This window comes from Manis javanica, chromosome 1 (genome assembly GCF_040802235.1).
Source record: "Manis javanica isolate MJ-LG chromosome 1, MJ_LKY, whole genome shotgun sequence".
NCBI classification, from domain to species: domain Eukaryota; kingdom Metazoa; phylum Chordata; class Mammalia; order Pholidota; family Manidae; genus Manis; species Manis javanica.
Window position 1 is genome coordinate 174,626,753 of NC_133156.1, and position 20,892 is coordinate 174,647,644.

A 20,892-nucleotide genomic window follows, 5' to 3' on the forward strand; every position below is an offset into this window, starting at 1 on the left:
GCTAATGTTGAATGGATGGAAAGCCTGCTGGTTTTTCTAACATGTAAAATAATGTGTTCGTCCCTCTTTGGTCTCTCAGACTGTGACTGAGCTGGCCAGGGGCTGTGACACCATCATTCCATTTCTCTGTCTGCTTGCCCATGTTCCTCACCAGAATGAAATCAGTTACGTCTCAGTACTGAGTACTTACCTAAAGTATTTTGGTGGCAGAAAGCAAAGACCTCTTTTATTGCCCCATCATTTTTTCTATAGAGAAGAAACTAAAGCTACCATTAGAAAGAAAACGCAATCTACTCTAGACGTTTTCCCCATATATATGTATATATAAATAATAAATTTTGTTTTCAGAATCACAGCACAATTGTAGTTGTCCTTAATTTATGCCTCTGAACAGAAGTACAATTCTCATCCACATTGCTTCCTGTCTTCTCTATCTCCCTGTTTAACGTACAGTTATTCAATAACAATTAAAACAATACTCTCCTCCCAGTCAGTTGCAACTGAAAATCATTCTGTGCTGAAGGCTTCTGGGTGATCATGTTGGGAGCAGACAGAGGTGGCTGTAATCTGTGATCCAATCAGGGTAATTACCCAGACATGCAAGCTAACGAGCAGATGAGACTTGAGCCTGCCGAGTAGAAGAGGACCAACTAGGGGATTTAATACAGGGGTAGGGGAGAAGGAACAGACAGGAACGGCTGTCACTACCCATGCCACCTCTTCAGTGCAGCTGAAACAGTAACTGGGTTTTGGCACAGTCCATCTAAATTTTCTCCAAAGATGCTAAAGCCTGTCAGAAATTGCTTCGCTGTCTTACTCACCTGGGAAAAGAAAAATAAACAAACAGCAGAATGGGTAGGAGGGGTGCCAAGTGGCTAGAGCAATAGGCTGGAGTCAGTGCTCTTGGGCAAATGACATCCTGGAAGACCCAGAGAGTCACGTGGGACTTGGCTTGGTCTCTGTGATTACATGGAGAGACGCCAACAGCCCCTGATGTGAGTGCGGCAGACCAGGAAGAATGTGACTCTGGTTCTAGTGGTGCCACGGCTCCTGTTTAGCAGTGAAAACAGGAAATTCCCTTAACTTTTCTCATCCTCGGTTTTATTGCAAACTCAAATGCTTTCAGAGGCAGGAGGGCATTCAGGAAATTCAACCGCTCAAAGATATAAGAAGGGCTTAGAACTAGGGTGTCTAGGGTGCACATACTTGGTCAAAAGGGTTTTGGCATTCAAATCCAGTTTTTAGAAACTGCGTGTATCTTCAGACCTCTGTATTTTGCCTCTAGACTAAGTAATCTCTTAATCCTTTCCTACACAGCTATTCTGTGAACACAAATCCCTGAGAGAGTCTGATATCACTGTCTGACCAACTCGCCATGTTCACCCCAGCATCTGACAAAGTGCCTGGCACACAGTGGTTGCAAATACAATTTGTTGTGAGGCTGGCTGTTCTCCCTTACCCTTTGTTTCTCCAGAGTGAAGTGTTGTCTTGATATTTTAGACTCTTGCCCCATTTGACAGTTCTCGGCTTTCGTCTCTTTTATCATTTTTCTTACCATCCCTCTAGCACGCCTGCAGCGAAGCCTTCCCTGAGCCATGAGGGGCACCCCTGTATGCGGCTCTATTTGGAATATCTGAGACAACCGGGTAAGAACGATCCTTCCATAAGTGAAGGCAGCCCCCAGGGAAGCCAGTGGCCGTCTCCCAGCCCTGGCAGAATGAGCACCATCAGCCAGATCTCCTGCTCCCTTCTTTTAGAAGCAACTTTTTCTTTGTCTGTCATGTCCACCTTTCTTTTCGAATTCCTACTTTAATAACCCATTCAGCTCAATGCCTGTTTCCCTTTCTGCCTGCCCTCCTTACAAGGCTGACCCAAACTGTGAGCTGCTCCCATGCTGTTTTGAGACAGCTCTCTAGGGGAGCTCTGTGGAGATGTTGCAGAGCATAGTCTCATGTATCTTCCAACAGAACCCATCTCGATGGAAAATCCAAAACCTAGTCAAAGAAATATATAGATGATGCTCTCACAGTGCAAGTGAAGAATGAGTATTACATACTTTGGAAATGAGTTCTCATATATTCTTCTGTGACTAAAAATGCATAATACATTTGAAACTAGGGTGATCAAAGGAGTTGTCCTATGGCACTCTCCTTACGGCCCAGAGCCACAAACTGAGTTGGTTAATCATCTGCTAGATGAAGGGATAGATCTTGGAACTGTGGTGGGCTATCCCTCCACTTTGGGGCTTCTCCGTATTGCTTTGTCTATAAATAACTGGGATGCGTTTTATTCGATCACATAGTGTTTAGTGTGATGCTAAGCACTTAGGAAACCTGTTCTCTCCCCTAAATTGATTGCAAACCAATACACATGGGGAACATTTTAGGAAAGGAAAATGGCTCTGAGGATGGCAACAGTGAGAACTTTTGGAGCAGAGCAAAGGGACTGCCCCCTGGGCCTCACTGAGGTATGGGTAGGCACTGAATGGAGGGCAGTGGGCATTGGTTGAGAAGAAAGAGGGGTTTCATTTTGATGGTAAGAGGACTGATCTGACTCTAGGAAGGGTGCATATTGTGACCAAATGGCAAAATGATAAATTCTAACAAGTAGAAGGGAATATGTTTAGGGTAATTTCAAAGGCCAGGCAAAGCAGATAAGATCTGACACAGTAGACAAAAACTGAGGAAACACCGTGAAGGAGAGCAGTGCTGTTATGAGGGAATAGTTGTTTCTAATTGAAAGGGGGCCCACTTTTCATACTTGGAGCCTGGCCAGTTAGATGCACATGAAGGTCCTCTCCCTCACCCATTGATTTTTAAAATTGAGGACAGGAGGCTTGTTTGATCACCACCCTATTGAACTTCAGAAACATTTTTTCCTTATGACAGGATGACATTAGAGTGGTCAAGTGACTAATGAAAAGAAGGTGTTTCCTAGGATTTCCAGTTTCTAGGTAACCACTTCATACTTGAATGGCGTCAGACTCTTCTCTTACTGACATGGCCTTTTGCAGCCCATGCCATATTTAGATTTTTATAGGCCTTTAAGCCAAGTCTCAATGTTTCAAACCACTGTGAAGAATCAATAAGACAAGCATATACATGTGTTTTGCCCAATGCAAAAAGATCATAGCATTAGATGATTTCCAACTTTGCCTCAGAATATTGAAGGGACGCCTCCCTTTGTGTGTACTTACATGTATTGTACAGTGAGAACTGTGAGAAGACAAGTAATCACAGCTGAACGATAAAGTGCTGCTTGCTGGGATGACTTTCAGCCCCATAGTGTTAGAGAGTGTGCAGAGTCAGGGGTATACATATTGTTCCCCCTCCCCCTACTCTGGGCTGTTAGATCAAAAGAAGGGGCTTCGGTAGAATTCCCCCCACACCTATCCTGATAAACAGACGGGCTTGCTAGATGCTTGTTTGTGATTCATTGTGATCCCAGAGGGCCAAGTGAATGAAGAAAGGAAGATAATCAAGAAAAGGTGTGTGAATGAGCAAGTCCCCACTGTGACAATTAAGGCTCATTCCTCCTGCAGCCCTCTTAGTTGTCTGTAGAACCTGCTTCAGTATTTTTATATGAGGGATGAAAAGCCGGGGCATTTATCCACCAACTCCAGGCCCTCGTGTGTTGACAGTTACTCCTGGAGGTGTTAGATCTCCAGTCATTCTGGGCTGCTGTGATTACTGACCGTCTCTCATTCACAGCTGTAGAGCAAAGCCCTCAAAGAGACACAGGCCTTGAAGGAAAAGCTATGCACGTATCCATACCCAAAACATATACACAACACTGTTACCTCAACTATAGGTGAATTCAGAGGTGGGATGAGAGGGCATGATATATTAACAGCTTCTGCCATAGGAAGAATCATTTGCTTAAACATAGGAGGCAGGATTATCACAGAAAACAAAGTTATTCACACAGAAGTTAATTAAGGTTCTCACAAGTGCTGGGAATGGATGTTAAGATTAAGAAATATTATTTTGGCTGTGGAACCTGGGAACTACTGACATATTGACTTCAGTGTGTTCAGGTCCCACTGAGAACAAAGACAGGATAAAGAACATTCTCTAATATCAAAAGTTTAAGTCTCTTTCAGAAATGAAGCTGATGGGTTCAGTGAAAATTATGGCTTAGAAGTCCCAAAAGTATCAGCTAGAATTTATAAATTCACACAAGAGGAACTTGTACATTTCCATATTGTGTAAACAGACACCTTTTAGATGATCAGCATAAGACAAGGGGAAAAGAAAGCCTGAATGGTTCCCAAATATTTCACTTAAATTTCTGAAAGTACTAGAATAGAGAAAAGCCAAAATATTTACATTTCCAAGGGCATGAGAACCAAAGAATAGGAAAAGTGCTTCAAATCTAGAAGGGGAAAAAAGTCACAAGATTTATTTGCAAATTCATGTGGACCAAGTTAAAAGGAACTCATCCAAAATGTGGGTTTCTTTACATATTAACGACCCTCGATCACATCCTGGATTACAAGTGATATAGGACATTTGAAAGAATAAGAAAGGAGGGAGTGAGACAGGGAGCTAAACAAATATAAGAGAAGGCTCTTAGAGGGTAGTAACTACATTTATGACCATGTCTTATCCTAAGCAGCATCTATGCCTCATGTTTTAAATATCAAGTTCATTAATTAAAAGACTGATTGAATCTCTAACTTAATTACTTGACCTAAACATCCATTTAGACAAAAGAATCCTGGTAACAGTTCTGTCTTAACACTGCCTGATTTTGTCAAGGTCAATGTCTAGAAGTCATCCCAGAGCAAATTCCCAGTACACACTGCAGAGTTCACAGTGGCCCTGAAGATAAAAGAATCATTTGGACTTTTCTCAGTTGGCACGTTCTTTTGCAATGGACATTGGTCTGGATTCCTGGCCAAAGGTTCCAAAGTTAGGTTGAACTTACAGCATTGGGACAGAACTTTGCAATTACTAATTTGCAGATGCATCTAGAAGCAACTTCCATACACACATGTGCCCATCCATACCTTCCCTGGGAGATGCAACAAAAAAGTCAATTATGTGTTTAAGTCATATCATGAAGAAATACATGCAACACATTATGTATGGATTTCAAAGTCACCTGTAACTTGTGTCTGTTCTTCCCAATGCCTTTCCATTTAGAACCATTTATGAGTCTAGAAAGCCCTGATTTTGTCACATTTTTTGGCTGCTAGCACTAAAGCAATAAGAAAGAGAATGTGCTACAATTCTAAATATTCTTTATAGGAAATTCTCCTACATGGAAATGAAATATACTAAAATGTTCTAATTTTTTCCTTAATATCATAAGTACATTCATCAAATTATCCAAATTATGTGTAACTGAACTTCTTTAGTCTTTGTAAACTTTGGATCTATATGATACTCAACAAAAAGGTAAAGCTGATAAAATTGCCTTGGCATTTGAAAGGATACTTTCAGAACAAATGTAATGAAATTCAAAAGCTATCTTTAATCATAGTATTACAGAGTCAGGCAATTGCTTCAATTCCTTTAGAACATGGTTGGCAAATGACAGCTGGCAGGACAAATCTAGTTTGCTGCCTGATTTTGTAAATAAAGTTTTATTGGAACGTAGCCACAACCATTTGTTTATATATTGTCTGTGATCATTTCTGTTGCAACTACTCTAACAGTAGAGTTGATTAGTTAGTTGCAACTGAAACAATATGAACTAGAGACTAAAACATTTACTATCTGGCTGTTCACAGAAAAGTTTGCCTACACTTGGTCTAGAACATTATGGTAGTCAACTAGCCACTTGCTACTTTGGACTACTTAGCACTTCAAATGTTACTGGTGCCACTAAGAAACTGAAGATTGAATTGAATTGGGGTTAAAGTAAAAAAGTTCTTCAGAGAAACAGAATCAATAGTAGATTGATTGATTGATAGATGGATTATTGATTCTGTTTCCCTGGAGAACCTTTATATTTAGTATTTTCATTATATTTAATGTTCATTTAAAATTAATTAATGTAGATACATATACTTAAATATTTCTCAATCTCTCTAGATAGATAGATCTCTATATAGAAAATAGGTCTCTCTGTAAGAGAGACATTAAGAGAGGGAGAGAGATTTATTATAAGAAATTGGCTCACATGGTTATGGAGTCTGGGAAGTCCACATCTGCTGTGTGGCTGGCAAGCTAAGAGCCACGAGAGCCAGTGCAGTTCCAGCCTGCAGACTGAACTTGGAGACACAGGAAAGCTGATGGTGTAGGTGAAATTTGAAGACTGCTTTCTGGAGAGTTCCCTCTTGAAAAGGCTAGATTTTTTCTTATATTCAAGCTTTCAGCTAATTGGATGAGGCCAACCCACATTATGTGAGCAATCTGCTTTACCCAAAGTTCATGGATTTAAATGTTAATCTCATCCAAAAATATCCTCCAAATTGACATATAAAATTAATCTTCACACTATTTTAAAAACAAAATTAATTGCAAAGACTTTTTTTTAAAGAATGTAGAATCCTTCCTTAATTTTTACATTGATTACATGCTGAAATTATAATAGTTTTGATATATTGGTTAAATAAGATATATTATTAAAATTAGTTTCATGTGTTTTTTAACTTTATAAAGAAACGACTTACATTATATTTCTTTTTGACAGCACTGCTCTAGAAACTATTCTCAACCTGTGAAAAGTCTTGTTCTCTCCTATACTCTATATTTCATACACTATTCATCTAGTCAGTTTGAATGGCATTTATATTTGTTTATACAAGCTTATGCAGAACCAGCATAAGTTACTCAAGAGGGATGTGAAACATAGTTTAACTGTTACTTGGCTATTCTTGCTGCTGCTGTTCTATTTTTTTCTGAAATCAGGTAAACAAAAGTTCTTTGAGAAGAGTCATCTTAGAAACAACTGAGTTAAGGTCTTAACCAGTTAATTGAATATAAATGTGCTTGCATATGTACATATTAAATGCTAAATACACTGCACTTTATTAAGGACATTATCTCAGTATGGTCTTTCAATCTTCTAAAGATAGCTCATGCCTTTCTTCCATACTGGCATTCAGCACAATAAACATTCCGTAGATTTTTTTTTTTTACATTTTAAACCAAATTTACTAAATTCTGTTACATATAATAAAAGTAAGCCATTTAAAATGAGCAATTTGAAGCACATTGGTGGATGAATACGCCTATGTAACCATTACCCCAAGCAAGACACATGTTAGGTAGAATTCTAAAACCTCTCCACACCCCAGGATTCCAGTTTCTGGTTAGTCATTCAAACACTAACTAGGTACTCCTGTGAAGAAACTTTGCATGTAATTAAGGTTATTAAACAGCTGAGGGAGATGATCCTGGATTTTCTGGCTGGCCCAGTGCAGTCACCCATACCCTTAAAAACAGCAGAAGCAGGAAGGAGGGTAAGAGGAGACAGGTGGTATAAGGGTTGGTTAGAGACACTCAAAATATGAGGACTCGACCAGCCTTTGTTGTGTTGAAGTTGGAGGAAGGGGGCTTTTAGAAGCTGAAAATGACCTTGAGCTGACAGCCGGTAAGGAAACGCATCTTCATTCCAACAGATGCATGGGACTGAATTCTTCAGAAAACTTAAATGACTGGCAGTGGATTTATCCAGAAGAGAACACAGCACTGCTGAAAGCTTGGTTTCAACCTTGTGTAACCTGGAGTGGAAAACCAACGCGACGCTTTGTACCCAGACTTCTGACCTACACAACTGAGATCATAAGTAAGTGGTGCATTTTACTGCTTTACTGGTGGTGTGTTTTATCAGCAATAACAACAAATCATTACAGTACAGATGGCTTCTTTCTGTCTCTTGCCTCATGCTAAGGAGTCCAGTTCACACCTGCCAGAGGCAACCACAGCGGTGCTTTTTGTCCCTTCAAGTTAGTGTTAATTTGAATAGAGTTTCCTGTCAGTGACATTACACAGTATGTGTCCCTTAGTGTTGCTCTTCTATTGTTTATCGTTTTTAAAAATTCATCCATTTATCACATCAGTAAATGATTGCTTTTTCTTGGTGAGTCATATTTTATTATATTATATCACAATTTGTGTATCTTGCACCTGTTGAACAATTGTGTTCTTTTGGGCTTTTGAGTCTTTTGATTGAAGTTGAAAGGAAAGGAGCGACACACAACAGCAATTTACCGGAGAGTTCCCCTTTATTAGGGAAAGGTGCTGGGATATATAGGATGGGGCATAGGGTGATTGTGGTGTTACTTCTACGGGGCTGGTGGCTGTTGGCTAGGTGCTGGGATTGGGAGGGGGGCGAGAGGTGATTGGGCTTCAGGTGGCGCCGGCGGGAACCGAGGACCCCGAAAAGAAGCCGGAAGTTCGCCATCTTACTGGTGGGGACCCTTCATTCCCCCCTTTCTCCTCTATGGGTTTGTGGGCGTTGCTTTCTTTCTGACTGCTTCCTGCTGAACAGGGGCGGAGAAGGGAGTGAGGGTTTGAGGATTGGGAGGAAAGGGTTGACAGGACTCCCCACAGTAAGGATGAGTAGATGTGGACTTCTTCAGGTTGGAAATCAATGAAGGTTCCCTGTAACCATAGGTTGAGGACCTGTTGATTCCAATGGTGCCAAGAGGATATGGGTGTCAGGAGCCAGGCGTCTGCGGCCATTGTTTCCAGGAACAGTTTCCAGCGGAGAGAGGGGTCCATCTCAGCATGTGGTGAGGAGGTCACGTGAGGGTGAGGGGTCTTCCGTGGCCAGAAGCTGGTAGTTCCTGAGTAAAAGCTGGTTGAAAGCTTGATTAGAGATTTTCCCGACTTGGGATTTGATGAACTTTATTATACAGGGTAAGAAGAGACAGACAAGAAGAATGACTATTATGGGGCCTGCAATGGGCCAGAGCCAGGTGAGGAGGGGGTTTGTTAGTATTGACGAGAATGGGTTGGAATTGGAAGCAGAGTGGAGGCTGGAGGCAAGGTCAGTGAGTTTGGTGATGTCAGTTTCTACAATGCCGGATTCGTTGATGTAATAGCAGCACTCTTCCTGGAGGAAGACGCAGGTGCCACCCTTCTCGGCTGTAAGCAGATCTAGGGCCCGCCGGTTTTGAAGGGTGACTTTAGCTAGCGAAGTGACTTGTCTTTGGAGAGAGGCTAGGGAATCGGCAGTGGATGCCAGGGCTCCCTCAAGTTTGGCGTCGAGATCTCTAACTGCCCATAGAGAGTGACCCAAGGCTCCTCCTGAAAACCCCACCCCAATGGCTGAGGTGATTAAAGAGATACCGACCATGATGGGAAGGAAAGCAGCCCTTTTTGTGCGCGAGTGCAAGGGAGGTTGGAGCTCAAGGAATTCTGCCATGCTGTAAAGTGTAAGCTGTGGGATTAGGGTGACGAGAATGCAGGGTGTATCGGAATTGAGAGGCAGTGAGTTGAAAAGGCTGCCATTACACCAAAAGAAGTGTCCCGGTTGTGTAAAAGTCTTGGAGCCGGAGGTAGGGGTGTAGATAGAGAGGCAGTGAAGTGCACTGGAGGGGGGTGGAGTTGGGCCTACACAGTGGTGGATGGTGAGATTACCTGGGTATTCTGGCTCCCATAGGGGTATGTCTGCCAGGGGACGGAGGGGTTGTCCTTCTGCATGGAAGGAGTAGTTGGAAATATTAAGGGGCACGGCGGCCAGCAGTGGGCGCTGTAGTGATGCGCACAAGAAACAATTGGCGGTGTTGAGGGTGTGGTTGAGAAAGATGGTGGTGTCTTGAATGAGCTGTAACCAAGAGTAGGAGGAATAAGATGAAGAGGCGCCGTCAAGAGTTTGGATAATGACCTTTTCGGAATGTCTGATATCTGATGCAACTTGAGAGATCTGGGAGCGAGAGGGAACATACTCTCGAGAGATATGAAGGGTACCGTGGGGGGTCGAGGACCCCTTGTAGTAAACTGAGGCTGTTACTCCAGCAGCCCATCGAGAGTCCCAGGGATCTGGGATTGATAAGGAGAATGAGCCGTTGGGATATTTCATGAAACGGTTGGAGGAGTAATACTGTGGGTACTGGAAGTCACCCATGTAGTGAATGGTGCAAGACCAGTAGGGGCATCCCCCGTAGGTGTCTGGCCATCGCCTGCAATAGGCTTGTCTTTGGTCATAGAGGAAGCAGAGGTAGGGAGAATAAAGGTAGCTGTAAATGAATACTTCAGTGGAGGGAGGAAAGTGGAGGTACAAAGGCTCAGAGCAGCCTTTCAGAGGGCAGTCTGATGTGGCAATGAGGGCAGTAACTTTTGTTTGATGCTGTGTGTAAGTCTGCTTGACTTTGAATCGCCATACAAAGGAGGATGGGGCGGCAGGGAAGACAATAGGAATGAGGGAAAAAAGCGAGAGAGCAGTAAAGGAGGAAAAAGTCATGATTCAGGTATGGATGGCAAAGGGGGTGCACGGGAGATGCGGAGCTTCAAGGGATCAGAGGGATGAGGCGTGGTAGAGTAGACAGCGTCTTGGGCTGTGTCCGAAGGACTCTGGATTGTGACTGATGGGTCTTGGGTGTCCAGAGAAGGTGAGTCTTGGGTATTTGGTTTCAACCTGGAGATATGAATCCAAGGGGTGACAGAGTTATCAGGCAGTGAGAGCTTGGCAGCCGAGGGGGTGCAGAGAATAACTGGGTGTGGACCTTCCCATTTCGGGGTGAGAGAGGGCTGATCCTGTGGTGGCTTATAAAACACTAGTTGGCCGGGCTGTAAGACAGGAGGATTTTGGGAGGCGGATGGATCAGGAAGGAGCCAATCTTGATATTTCCACAATTCAGTGCGGAGGAGAGAGAGTAGTGGAAGGGCTATATTGGGAGGAATTGGTCCTTTGTGGGAAGGGAGCCCCGGGGGTAGAATCGGGCGGCCGTACATGATCTCAAAGGGTGACAAGAAGGAAGGTTTTTTTGGGAGGGCTCGAATGCGGAGTAGAGCTAAGGGAAGTAAGCGAACCCAGTCAAGGTGTAGTTCTAGAGATAGTTTGGTCAGGATGTCTTTTAGAGTCCTATTGGCTCTTTCTACTTTTCCTGAAGCTTGTGGTCGATAAGGACAATGTAAATGCCAGGGGAGCGAGAGCGACTTGGAGAGGTTCTGGATAATTTGGGCAGTGAACTCAGGGCCGTTATCTGATTGGAGGGAAGTGGGCATCCCGAACCTAGGAAAGATCTGGGTGAGGAGGATAGAGGCAACTACGGATGCTCGTTTGTTAGTGGTGGGGAAAGCTTCAACCCATCCTGAAAATGTATCTACTAGCACGAGTAGGTATCTGGTACGTCGTACAGGGGGCATGTTAGTGAAGTCTATTTGCCAATCTGCAGCGGGGACATTACCCCTTGCTTGATGAGCCGGGAAGGGTCGGGCTTTGAGGGGGGTATTAGGGTTAGTGCGTTGGCAGATGGTGCACTTGCAGGTTATTTGGTTAAGTAGGGTTTTGTCTTCAGGAGAGAGAGGAAAAAAAGATTGTAAAAAATGGATTAAGGATTGGGGGCTGGGGTGGAACAGGTCATGTAAGAGGCGGAAGAGAGACTCTTTGTCCTGAGAGCAGAGGGCATCTTGTGATAAGGCTAAAACTGCAAGGGCAGACGGATTGTTGCCTGGTGCGTTTTCTGATAGGGCAACTGACCGGGCTACTCTGTCGGCCTTGTTGTTACCTCTTGCAATGGGGGAGTCATCTTTTTGATGTGATTTGCAGTGGACTATGCCTAGTCGGTGTGGGAGTTGTGAAGCCTCTAAAAGTTTAGTAATTAAGGCTGAATTAGTTATGGAATTCCCTTTTGTGGTGAGGAGGCCTCGTTCTTTCCATACTGCCGCGTGGGACAAGAGAATGTGGAATACGTACTTGGAGTCAGTGTACAATGTGAGAGACGTGTCCCGGGCCAGAGTGCAAGCTCTGGTGGCTGCAATGAGTTCAGCCTGCTGATTGGTTGTACCAGGGGGTAGGGCTCGTGCTTCAATGACATCTTCGAGGGAGACTACTGCATATCCTGAGTAGTGGATGCCCTCATGTTTAAAGGAGGACCCATCAGTAAACCAGATGAGGTCGGAGTGTGAGAGGGCTCCTTCGGAGATCGTGGAGTGGCATGGAAGGAAGTTGTGAAGGGCTTCTAGGCAATCATGCGAGGGAGTATGAGGAGAGCAGGGTAGAGGAAGAAGAGTGGCCGGATTTAGGGGCGGGCAGGGGAGGAAAGAAATGTTTGGATTTTGGAGGAAAGAGGACAGTAAGGTGAGGAGTCTGGAGGGGGGGAGAGTCTGTAAACTTTTGTAGGTTAAGAGATCTTTTAGGTGATGTGGGGACAGAATGGTAAGTGGCGCTCCGAATGTTAGTTTATGAGCTTCTTTCTGCAAGAGCTGTCCAGCGGCTAATGCCCGTAGGCAGGGGGCCCATCCCCGAACTGTGGGGTCTAATTGCTTGGAGAGATAAGCTACTGGGGCAAAGGATGGGCCATAATATTGGCCTAGGACTCCTAGAGCTTGACTGGACCTCTCATGAATGTATAATGAGAAGGGTTTTGACAAATCAGGGAGATGGAGAGCTGGAGCTTTTACAAGGGCTTGACGGAGCTTAATGAAGGAGTGTCGGGGTGAGGATGATAATGGTTCTTCAGGGGGGCCCTTGCTGAGGTCGTATAGGGGTCTTGCCAACAGGGAGAAGTTAGGGATCCACGCTCTAAAATACCCAGCCAAGCCTAGAAAGGAAAGGATTTCTGTCTTGGTTTTGGGAACGGGCAGGTCAGAGAGGAGTCGTTTTCTGTCTAAGGTAATGGACTTTCTTTGCTGAGACAGAAGGAATCCAAGGTAAGTGACAGAAGGGGAAGAGATTTGAGCTTTGGCAGGGGATACTCGGTAACCTCTGGAAGCTAGAAGGTTAAGTAGAGACGCAGTGTCAAGTTGAGACTGTTCCCACGAGGGACTGCAGAGCAGAAGATCATCTACATATTGTAATAAAGTGGACTCGGGGTGATCATGGTGAAACTGTTTGAGGTCTTGAGCTAGGACTTGTCCAAAAATATGGGGACTATCTCGGAAGCCTTGTGGTAAAACTGTCCAAGTAAGCTGAACAGAATGTCTGGTGTATGGGTCCGTCCAGGTGAAGGCAAAAAAATCTTGGGAGGAGGGGTCTAGGGGAATAGAAAAAAATGCGTCCTTGAGATCTAGGACTGAGAAGTGGGATGCAGAAGCAGGGATCTGCGATAAAAGGGTGTATGGATTTGGAACTAAGGGATGGATAGGGACAACGGCTATGTTGATGAGGCGAAGGTCTTGGACAAGGCGGAAAGATCCGTTGTTTTTTTTTAACAGCTAATATGGGGGTATTAAATGGGGAGTGAGTGGGTCTGAGGTAGTTTTTGTTTAAGAGATCTTGAATGATGGGTTGGAGGCCTATGAGGGCTGAAGTGGTTAGGGGGTATTGGGCCTGGCAGATATACTGAGAGGGGTCACGTAATTTGATAGAGGCGGGGGGACATAGGGCCATGGAGGGGCTTGTAATGTCCCAAACTTTGGGATTTACAGGGTGTATAAGGGCAGAACTGGAGCTTTCATTGGGTAGAGGGGGGCTGTCGGCTATGAGGGCCATCAGAAAGGGAGTACTGGGGGCTGTGGGATTGGATATAGTTATGGAAACGTGGAGGAGGGAAAGGATGTCCTGTCCTAGTAAGGGGATGGGACACTGGGGCATAACTAGGAAGGAGTGGGAGAAAGGTATGGGACTGTCTAGGATTGTGCATAAAAGGGGGGGGGTTTTTAATGGGAAAATCTGTTTACCTCCTACCCCGACTATAGGAGTAATGGCTGGCGTGGTAGGGCCCCGGTATTCTCGCAAGACTGAGAAGGTGGCTCCTGTATCTAGGAGGAAGGAGATGGGGCGACCGTCTACTGTTAAAGTAACCCTGGGCTCCTGTTTGGTGATGGAAATGGTCGGGCGAGAAGCCCCCGGGCCCCGTCAATCTTCTTCTGCCAGCCCCACTACGGTGGGCTTAGGATGGGGGTTGTTCGTCCAGCCTCCCCTTCGGGTGGTTGGGCAATCAGACCCCCAGTGGCCCTTTTTGTGGCATCTGGGGCATGGGGTGGTAGGAGATCTGGGGGAGGGGCACGCCCTTGACCAATGTCCCTCTTTTCCGCACTTGAAACAAGCTCCTTGTGGGGGCTTGTCTGTAGAGGGGCGCCCAGGTTGTGGTTTTATCAGCTGGGCCAACATCTGGAAATTGGCCTGATCAGCTTTTTGTTTACGGCGTTCTTTCTCCTCCTCCCGGTTATGGAAGACTTTAAAGGCCACTGTTAGGATCTCAGTCTGTGGGGTAGCGGGGCCCTGTTCTAACTTTTTGAGTTTAGCTTTAATGTCGGGGTAGCTTTGAGCTAGGAAGTATGTCATAAGGACCTGTCTTCCTTCAGGTGTTTCTGGGTCCAGGCTGGTATACTGTAATAGGGCTTGAGTGAGTCTATCTAAGAACTCGGAGAGGGTTTCATCTCTCTTTTGAATTATGTCTTGGAGCTTTTGAAAATTGACTACTTTACGAGCTGCCTTTTTTAGACCTGCTATTAAGCAGGAGGCAAAAATATCTCGAGAGTGGAGACCCACAGCGGTGTTATAATCCCAGTGTGGGTCTTGTTCGGGGACAGCAGTGGGACCAGGGGGACAGGTGGGGTCAGTCCTGTGGGTTTCGGTAGCATGCATTTGGGCGAAGTCCCAAGCTCGTCTACGCTCCTCAGGGAGGAGAGTATTGGCCAGGAGCATGAAGATGTCATGATGCGTGAGGCTGTAAGACTGGAGGGTCCATTGAAACTCCCTGATGTAGGTCGTGGGATCAGTGGAAAAGGAACCTAGGCGTTTCTCTAGTTGGGCTAAATCTCCTAAGGAGAAGGGGACGTGAACACGCAAGATGCCTTCGGATCCTGCTACTTCCCGGAGCGGGGCGATAATTTTGGGAGGCCCTCGGGACCGAGTCTGAGGGGGACTGAAGGGTTCTGGCTCAGTCTGTGCAGGGGAAACAGGTAATGGGGGCAAAGCCGCGATAATTTTGGGAGGCTCTCGGGACCGAATCTGAGGGGGCAAAAATGGACGAGGCTCTTGGAACTTAGTTAGAGGGGGGCTGAAAGGCTCAGGCTTGATTTGCGGGAGGGGGGAAGGTGAGGGGGACAGAGGAGGAGGTGGTGAGGTGCAGGAGGAGATGGTGGAGGAGGGGGAAGGGAGAGGATGGGAGGCTTCTGCGGGGGTGGAGGCGGCGGCGGCGATAGAGGAAGGGGGAGGGGCTGTTGTAGGAGAAGAAGGGGAAGGGAGAGGATGGGAAGCTTCTGCCGCGGGGAAAGGGGCGGCGGTGGCGGCGGGAGAGGAAGGGGGAGAGGCTGTTGTAGAAGGAGAAGGGGAAGGGAGAGGATGGGAAGCTTCTGCCGCGGGGAAAGCGGCAGCGGTGGCGGCGGTAGAGGAAGGGGGAGAGGCTGTTGTAGAAGGAGAAGGGGAAGGGAGAGGATGGGAAGCTTCTGCTGCGGGGGAAGCGGCAGCGGTGGCGGCGGTAGAGGAAGGGGGAGAGGCTGTTGTAGAAGGAGAAGGGGAAGGGAGAGGATGGGAAGCTTCTGGTGCGGGGGAAGCGGCAGCGGTGGCGGCGGTAGAGGAAGGGGGGGGTGCTGTTGTAGGAGAAGAAGGGGAAGGGAGAGGACGGGAGGCTTCTGCCATGGGGAAAGAGGCGGCAGTGGCGGCGGAGGGTGGAGGGGTTGTAGGAGGGGGAGGGGCTGAAGGGGGAAGTCTGTATGGCGGAGGCTCGTCGGCCGGGTCAAAGGTAATTGAAGAGGGACTGGGAGTGTGTGGAGGGGAGGGAGACGGCTTGCAGGCTAGGAGAACTTGGGGCGGGGAGCAGGTGGTGCAGAGGCTGGGATTTTGAGCTAGGAGGCGAAAAGCTTCGATATAGGGAATCTCCTTCCATTTTTTCAGGCGCTGGCAGTAGTTAAAGAGATTGCGAGTGATGTTAGGATCAAGAGTTCCCCCTGCGGGCCATTGGTTGTTATTGTCTAGGGGGTATGTCGGCCAATCTTGGGAGCAATATTTACGGAGAAGTTTTGGTTTTATATCAGGCGTCAGGGAGAGGGTAGCCAGATGCTTAAGCAGGCATTCAAGAGGTGAACTTTCAGGGAGGGATGAGGAGGCTCCCATGGCTAAAGGACAGAGAAGGAGACAAACAGGGGAAGACGAACGGAGATCCTCAGACTGGAGGCAGACCACAAGGAGACAAAATGGCTAAAGGACAGAGAAGGAGACAAACAGGGGAAGACGAACGGGGATCCTCGGACTGGAGGCAGACCACAAGGAGACAAAGGGCGTCCCCGATGATCCTTGGTGGTCTGCGGAAACTCGTATACGAGTCGGAATTTCTTGGGAAGTGTGGGTCGTCACCCAAACTTCCCTAAGAAGGCAGAGTGCCGGAGTCACGAGGTACCTAGCGCTAGGCGTTTTCGGCGGGCCGAACAGGTTTCGGCGGACGGAACAGAAGGAGGAGGGAGCGGGAAAAGGAGCGTTCTCATCCGCAAAGGAGTCACCTCATTTATGGCTGTTGGGGGGGGGGCTGAGAGTCTGCTGCAGCTGTGAAGGCCTGAGGTGGGGGTTTATGGCTTTTGGAGGAGGGGCCTGAGGGTCCGCTGCAGCCGTGAGGGCCTGAGGCAGGGATTTATGGCTGTCGGGGGAGGGGCCTGAGGGTCCGCCGCAGCCGTGAAGGCCTGAGGCGGGGAGCGTTCCCTCCTCGTCCCCGAGCGTCAGGGCCTTGCCGGACGATCACGGTCAATGGCACTGCGATAGCTCAGGGAAGAGTGGCCCACCCCGGGGAAGTTTTGCTTAAAAAGTCTCAGCTGAGGTGGGGGTTTATGGCTTTTGGAGGAGGGGCCTGAGGGTCCGCCGCAGCCGTGAAGGCCTGAGGCGGGGAGCGTTCCCTCCTCGTCCCCGAGCGTCAGGGCCTTGCCGGACGATCACGGTCAATGGCACTGCGATAGCTCAGGGAAGAGTGGCCCACCCCGGGGAAGTTTTGCTTAAAAAGTCTCAGCTGAGGTGGGGGTTTATGGCTTTTGGAGGAGGGGCCTGAGGGTCCGCCGCAGCCGTGAAGGCCTGAGGCGGGGAGCGTTCCCTCCTCGTCCCCGAGCGTCAGGGCCTTGCCGGACGATCACGGTCAATGGCACTGCGATAGCTCAGGGAAGAGTGGCCCACCCCGGAGGGGGGGGGGGGGACTTACCTAAAGGCCAGAGAGGAGTGGTGAGTGTGATGAGCCAGCGCCGGAAAAAGAGGACGAGGGCAAGCTGCTGCTGGTGTTGGGGGAAGACGGGGCCCAGTTGGGGTGTCCCGTCTCCCGGGTTTCGGCACCAATGAAAGGAAAGGAGCGACACACAACAGCAATTTACCGGAGAGTTCCCCTTTATTAGGGAAAGGTGCTGGGATATATAGGATGGGGCATAGGGTGATTGTGGTGTTACTTCTACGGGGCTGGTGGCTGTTGGCTAGGTGCTGGGATTGGGAGGGGGGCGAGAGGTGATTGGGCTTCAGGTGGCGCCGGCGGGAACCGAGGACCCCGAAAAGAAGCCGGAAGTTCGCCATCTTACTGGTGGGGACCCTTCAGAAGTTGTAGTGAACTTTCATGTGTAAGTCCTTGTGGAGGTAGGTTATTCTGTTTCTTGCGGAAATAACTAGGTGCAGAAGTGCTGTGTCATCTAGCGTATAGTCCACGGTGGTGGTGCTGTTTCACACTCCTTTCAGCAATGTGTCGGGAGTTCAGTTGTTCTGTGTCCTTGCCAGCACCTACCACAGTTGATCTTATTTTTCCTTTCAGCTATCTAGTGGCAATTATGAAAATATTACTTTTAAAATTTTAATGTAATTTTAATTTACATTTTCCTGATGATTAATGATGTGAAGTAGCTTTTTGTGTACATTGCCCTTCCTTATTTGTTCTTTTGTAAAATGTATCAAATTCTTTGCCACTTTGTAATGGTTTGACTCTCTAATTGTTGAGGTTAGGAGTTTCTAATGAGCAAAAGATTCTATTTTGAGTATTATTGACTGCAAGTATTTTCTTCCAGTCTGTATTTTGTTGCTTTATTTTTCTTAATAATGTTCTTGATGAGCAGATGGGGGTAGGAGGAAGCACCTTTTATAATTTTTTTGGTTGTTTCTTTGTTTATTGTTAATGCTATTTGTGGGCTGAGAAATGTTTGCCTGTGCCAGGGCTGGAAAGATTTTCAACTATATATTTGCTTATGGAGATGGTATAGCTTTAGTTTTTATATTTAGCTCTATGATATTTCAAGTTAATTTTGTGATTATGTTGAGATAAGTGTCAAGGTACTTTTGTGTTTCCCTGGGAGTACCACTTGTTCCTTCACCACTTGGTGAGAAGACTTTTTCCCATTTAAGTAACTTGTACATTTGCTAAAAATCCACCATATATAAAGACTCCACTCCAAAACTGCTAGAACTAATATCAGAATTCAGCAAAGTTGCAGGATACAAAATTAACACACAGAAATCTGTGGCTTTCCTATACACTAACAATGAACTAATAGAGAAATCAGGAAAACAATTCCATTCACAATTGCATCAAAAAGAATAAAATACCTAGGAATAAACCTAACCAAAGAAGTGAAAGACCTATACCGTGAAAACTGTAAGACACTCTTACGAGAAATTAAAGAGGACACTAACAAATGGAAACTCATCCCATGCTCCTGGCTAGGAAGAATTAATATCATCAAAATGGCCATCCTGCCCAAAGCAATATACAGATTTGATGCAATCCCTATCAAATTACCAACAGCATTCTTCAATGAACTGGAACAAATAGTTCAAAAATTCATATGGAACCACAAAAAACCCTGAATAGCCAAAGCAATCCTGAGAAGGTAAAGCTGGTGGGATCTTGCTCCCCAACTTCAAGCTCTACTACAAAGCCACAGTAATCAAGACAGTTTGGTACTGGCACAAGAACAGACCCACAGACCAGTGGAACAGTATAGAGACTCCAGACATTAACCCAAACATATATGGTCAATTAATATACGCTGAAGGAGCCATGGACATACAATGGGGAAATGACAGTCTCTTCAACAGGTGGTGCTGGCAAAACTGGACAGCTACATGTAAGAGAATGAAACTGGATCACTATCTAACCCCATACACAAAAGTAAATTTGAAATGGATCAAAGACCTGAATATAAGCCATGAAACCATAAAACTCTTACAAAAAAACATAGGCAAAAATCTCATGGACATAAATATGAGTGACTACTTCATGAACATATCTCCCCAGACAAGGGAAACAAAAGCAAAAATGAACAAGTGGAACTATATCAAGCTGAAAAGCTTCTGTACAGCAAAGGACACTATCAATAGAACAAAAAGGTACCCTACAATATGGGAGAATATATTCATAAATGACAGATCTGATAAAGGATTGACATCCAAAATATATAAAGAGCTCATGCACCTCAACAAACAAAAAGCAAATAATCCAATTAAAAAAATGGGCAGAGGAGCTGAATAGACAGTTCTCCAAGAAGAAATTCAGATGGCCAACAGACACATGAAAAGATGTTCCACATTGCTAGTCATCAGAGAAATGCAAATTAAAACCACAATGAGATATCACCTCACACCAGTAAGGATTGCCACCATCCAAAAGACAAACAACAACAAATGTTAGTGAGGTTGCAGAGAAAGGGGAACCCTCCTACACTGCTGGTGGGAATGTAAATTAGTTCAACCATTGTGGAAAGCAGTATGGAGGTCCCTCAAAATGCTCAAAATAGAAATACCGTTTGACCCAGGAATTCCACTTCTAGGAATTTACCCTAAGAATACAGCAGCCCAGTTTGAAAAAGACAGATGCACCCCTATGTTTATCGCAGCACTATTTACAATAGCCAAGAAATGGAAGCAACTTAAGTGTCTATCAGTAGATGAATGGATAAAGAAGATGTGGTACATATGCACAATGGAATATTATTCAGCCTTAACAAGAAAACAAATCCTACCATTTGCAACAACATGGATGGAGCTAGAGGGTATTATGCTCAGTGAAATGAGCCAGGTGGAGAATGACAAGTACCAAATGATTTCACTCATATGTGGATTATAAGAACAAAGAAAAACTGAAGGAACAAAACAGCAGCAGAATCACAGAACCCAAGAATGGACTAACAGTTACCAAAGGGAAAGAGACTGGGGAGGATGGGTGGGAAGGGAGGGATAAGGGTGGGGAAAAGAAAGGCGGCAATACAATTAGCATGTATAATGTGGAGGGGGAAATGGGGAGGGCTGTACAACACAGAGAAGACAAGTAGTGATTCTACAGCATCTTAAAAAAAAAAAATCCACCATATAAGTATGATTACATTTATGGATTCTTTGTTCATTCCATTGATACACAGTTTTATCCTTATAACAATACATCACTGCTTTGTTTACTGTAGCATTATAGTAAGTCTTGAAAGTAGGTACTGTTAAATCCAGTTTTTTTTTTATCTTTTTCAAGATTATTTTGTGTATTTTAGGTCTCATTTTTCCATATACATTTCATAATCTTCCAATTTCTACAGAAAAGCTGCTGGGATTTTGAGGATGGTGCTCAATCTATAGATTAATTTGGGAAGTTTTAATATTTCTACAGTATTTTGTTCTGTCAAAGTCTTTTTATTTAGAATTCCTTTAATTTTGTTCAGCAATATTTTGAAGGACATTTTTGAATATCTGTTAACTTATCCCTACATATTTTGAGATTTTTAAATCTCATTTTCCAAATATTTATTGATAAGCACATACACATTTAATTTTTCATCTATAAACCATATATTCTTTATTTTTATCTACTACCTTTTAGAGATTGCTTAGAGTTTTCTATGTGCATAATCATGTTAACTGCAAACAGAGATCATTTTGTGACTGCTA

At 45.3% G+C, this 20,892-nt stretch overlaps 1 protein-coding gene across 1 annotated transcript; it reads right to left on the reverse strand.

The window, feature by feature from the left end:
• Window positions 1–8,171: 8,171 nt before the first annotated feature.
• LOC140850688 (endogenous retrovirus group FC1 Env polyprotein-like) lies at window positions 8,172–17,563 on the reverse strand. The gene is made up of 2 exons (XM_073241830.1): window positions 17,189–17,563; window positions 8,172–10,536 (listed from the first exon to the last, which is right to left on the reverse strand). The coding sequence occupies exon 2, from the start codon at window positions 10,360–10,362 to the stop codon at window positions 8,680–8,682; it is 1,683 nt and encodes a 560-aa protein (XP_073097931.1). The 5' UTR covers window positions 10,363–10,536; window positions 17,189–17,563; the 3' UTR covers window positions 8,172–8,679.
• Window positions 17,564–20,892: the final 3,329 nt, after the last annotated feature.

Coding starts and splice junctions, on each gene's coding strand:
- LOC140850688 (XM_073241830.1), bottom strand. CDS start 10,362: ATGACTTTTTCCTCCTTTACTGCTCTCTCGCTTTTTTCCCTCATTCCT.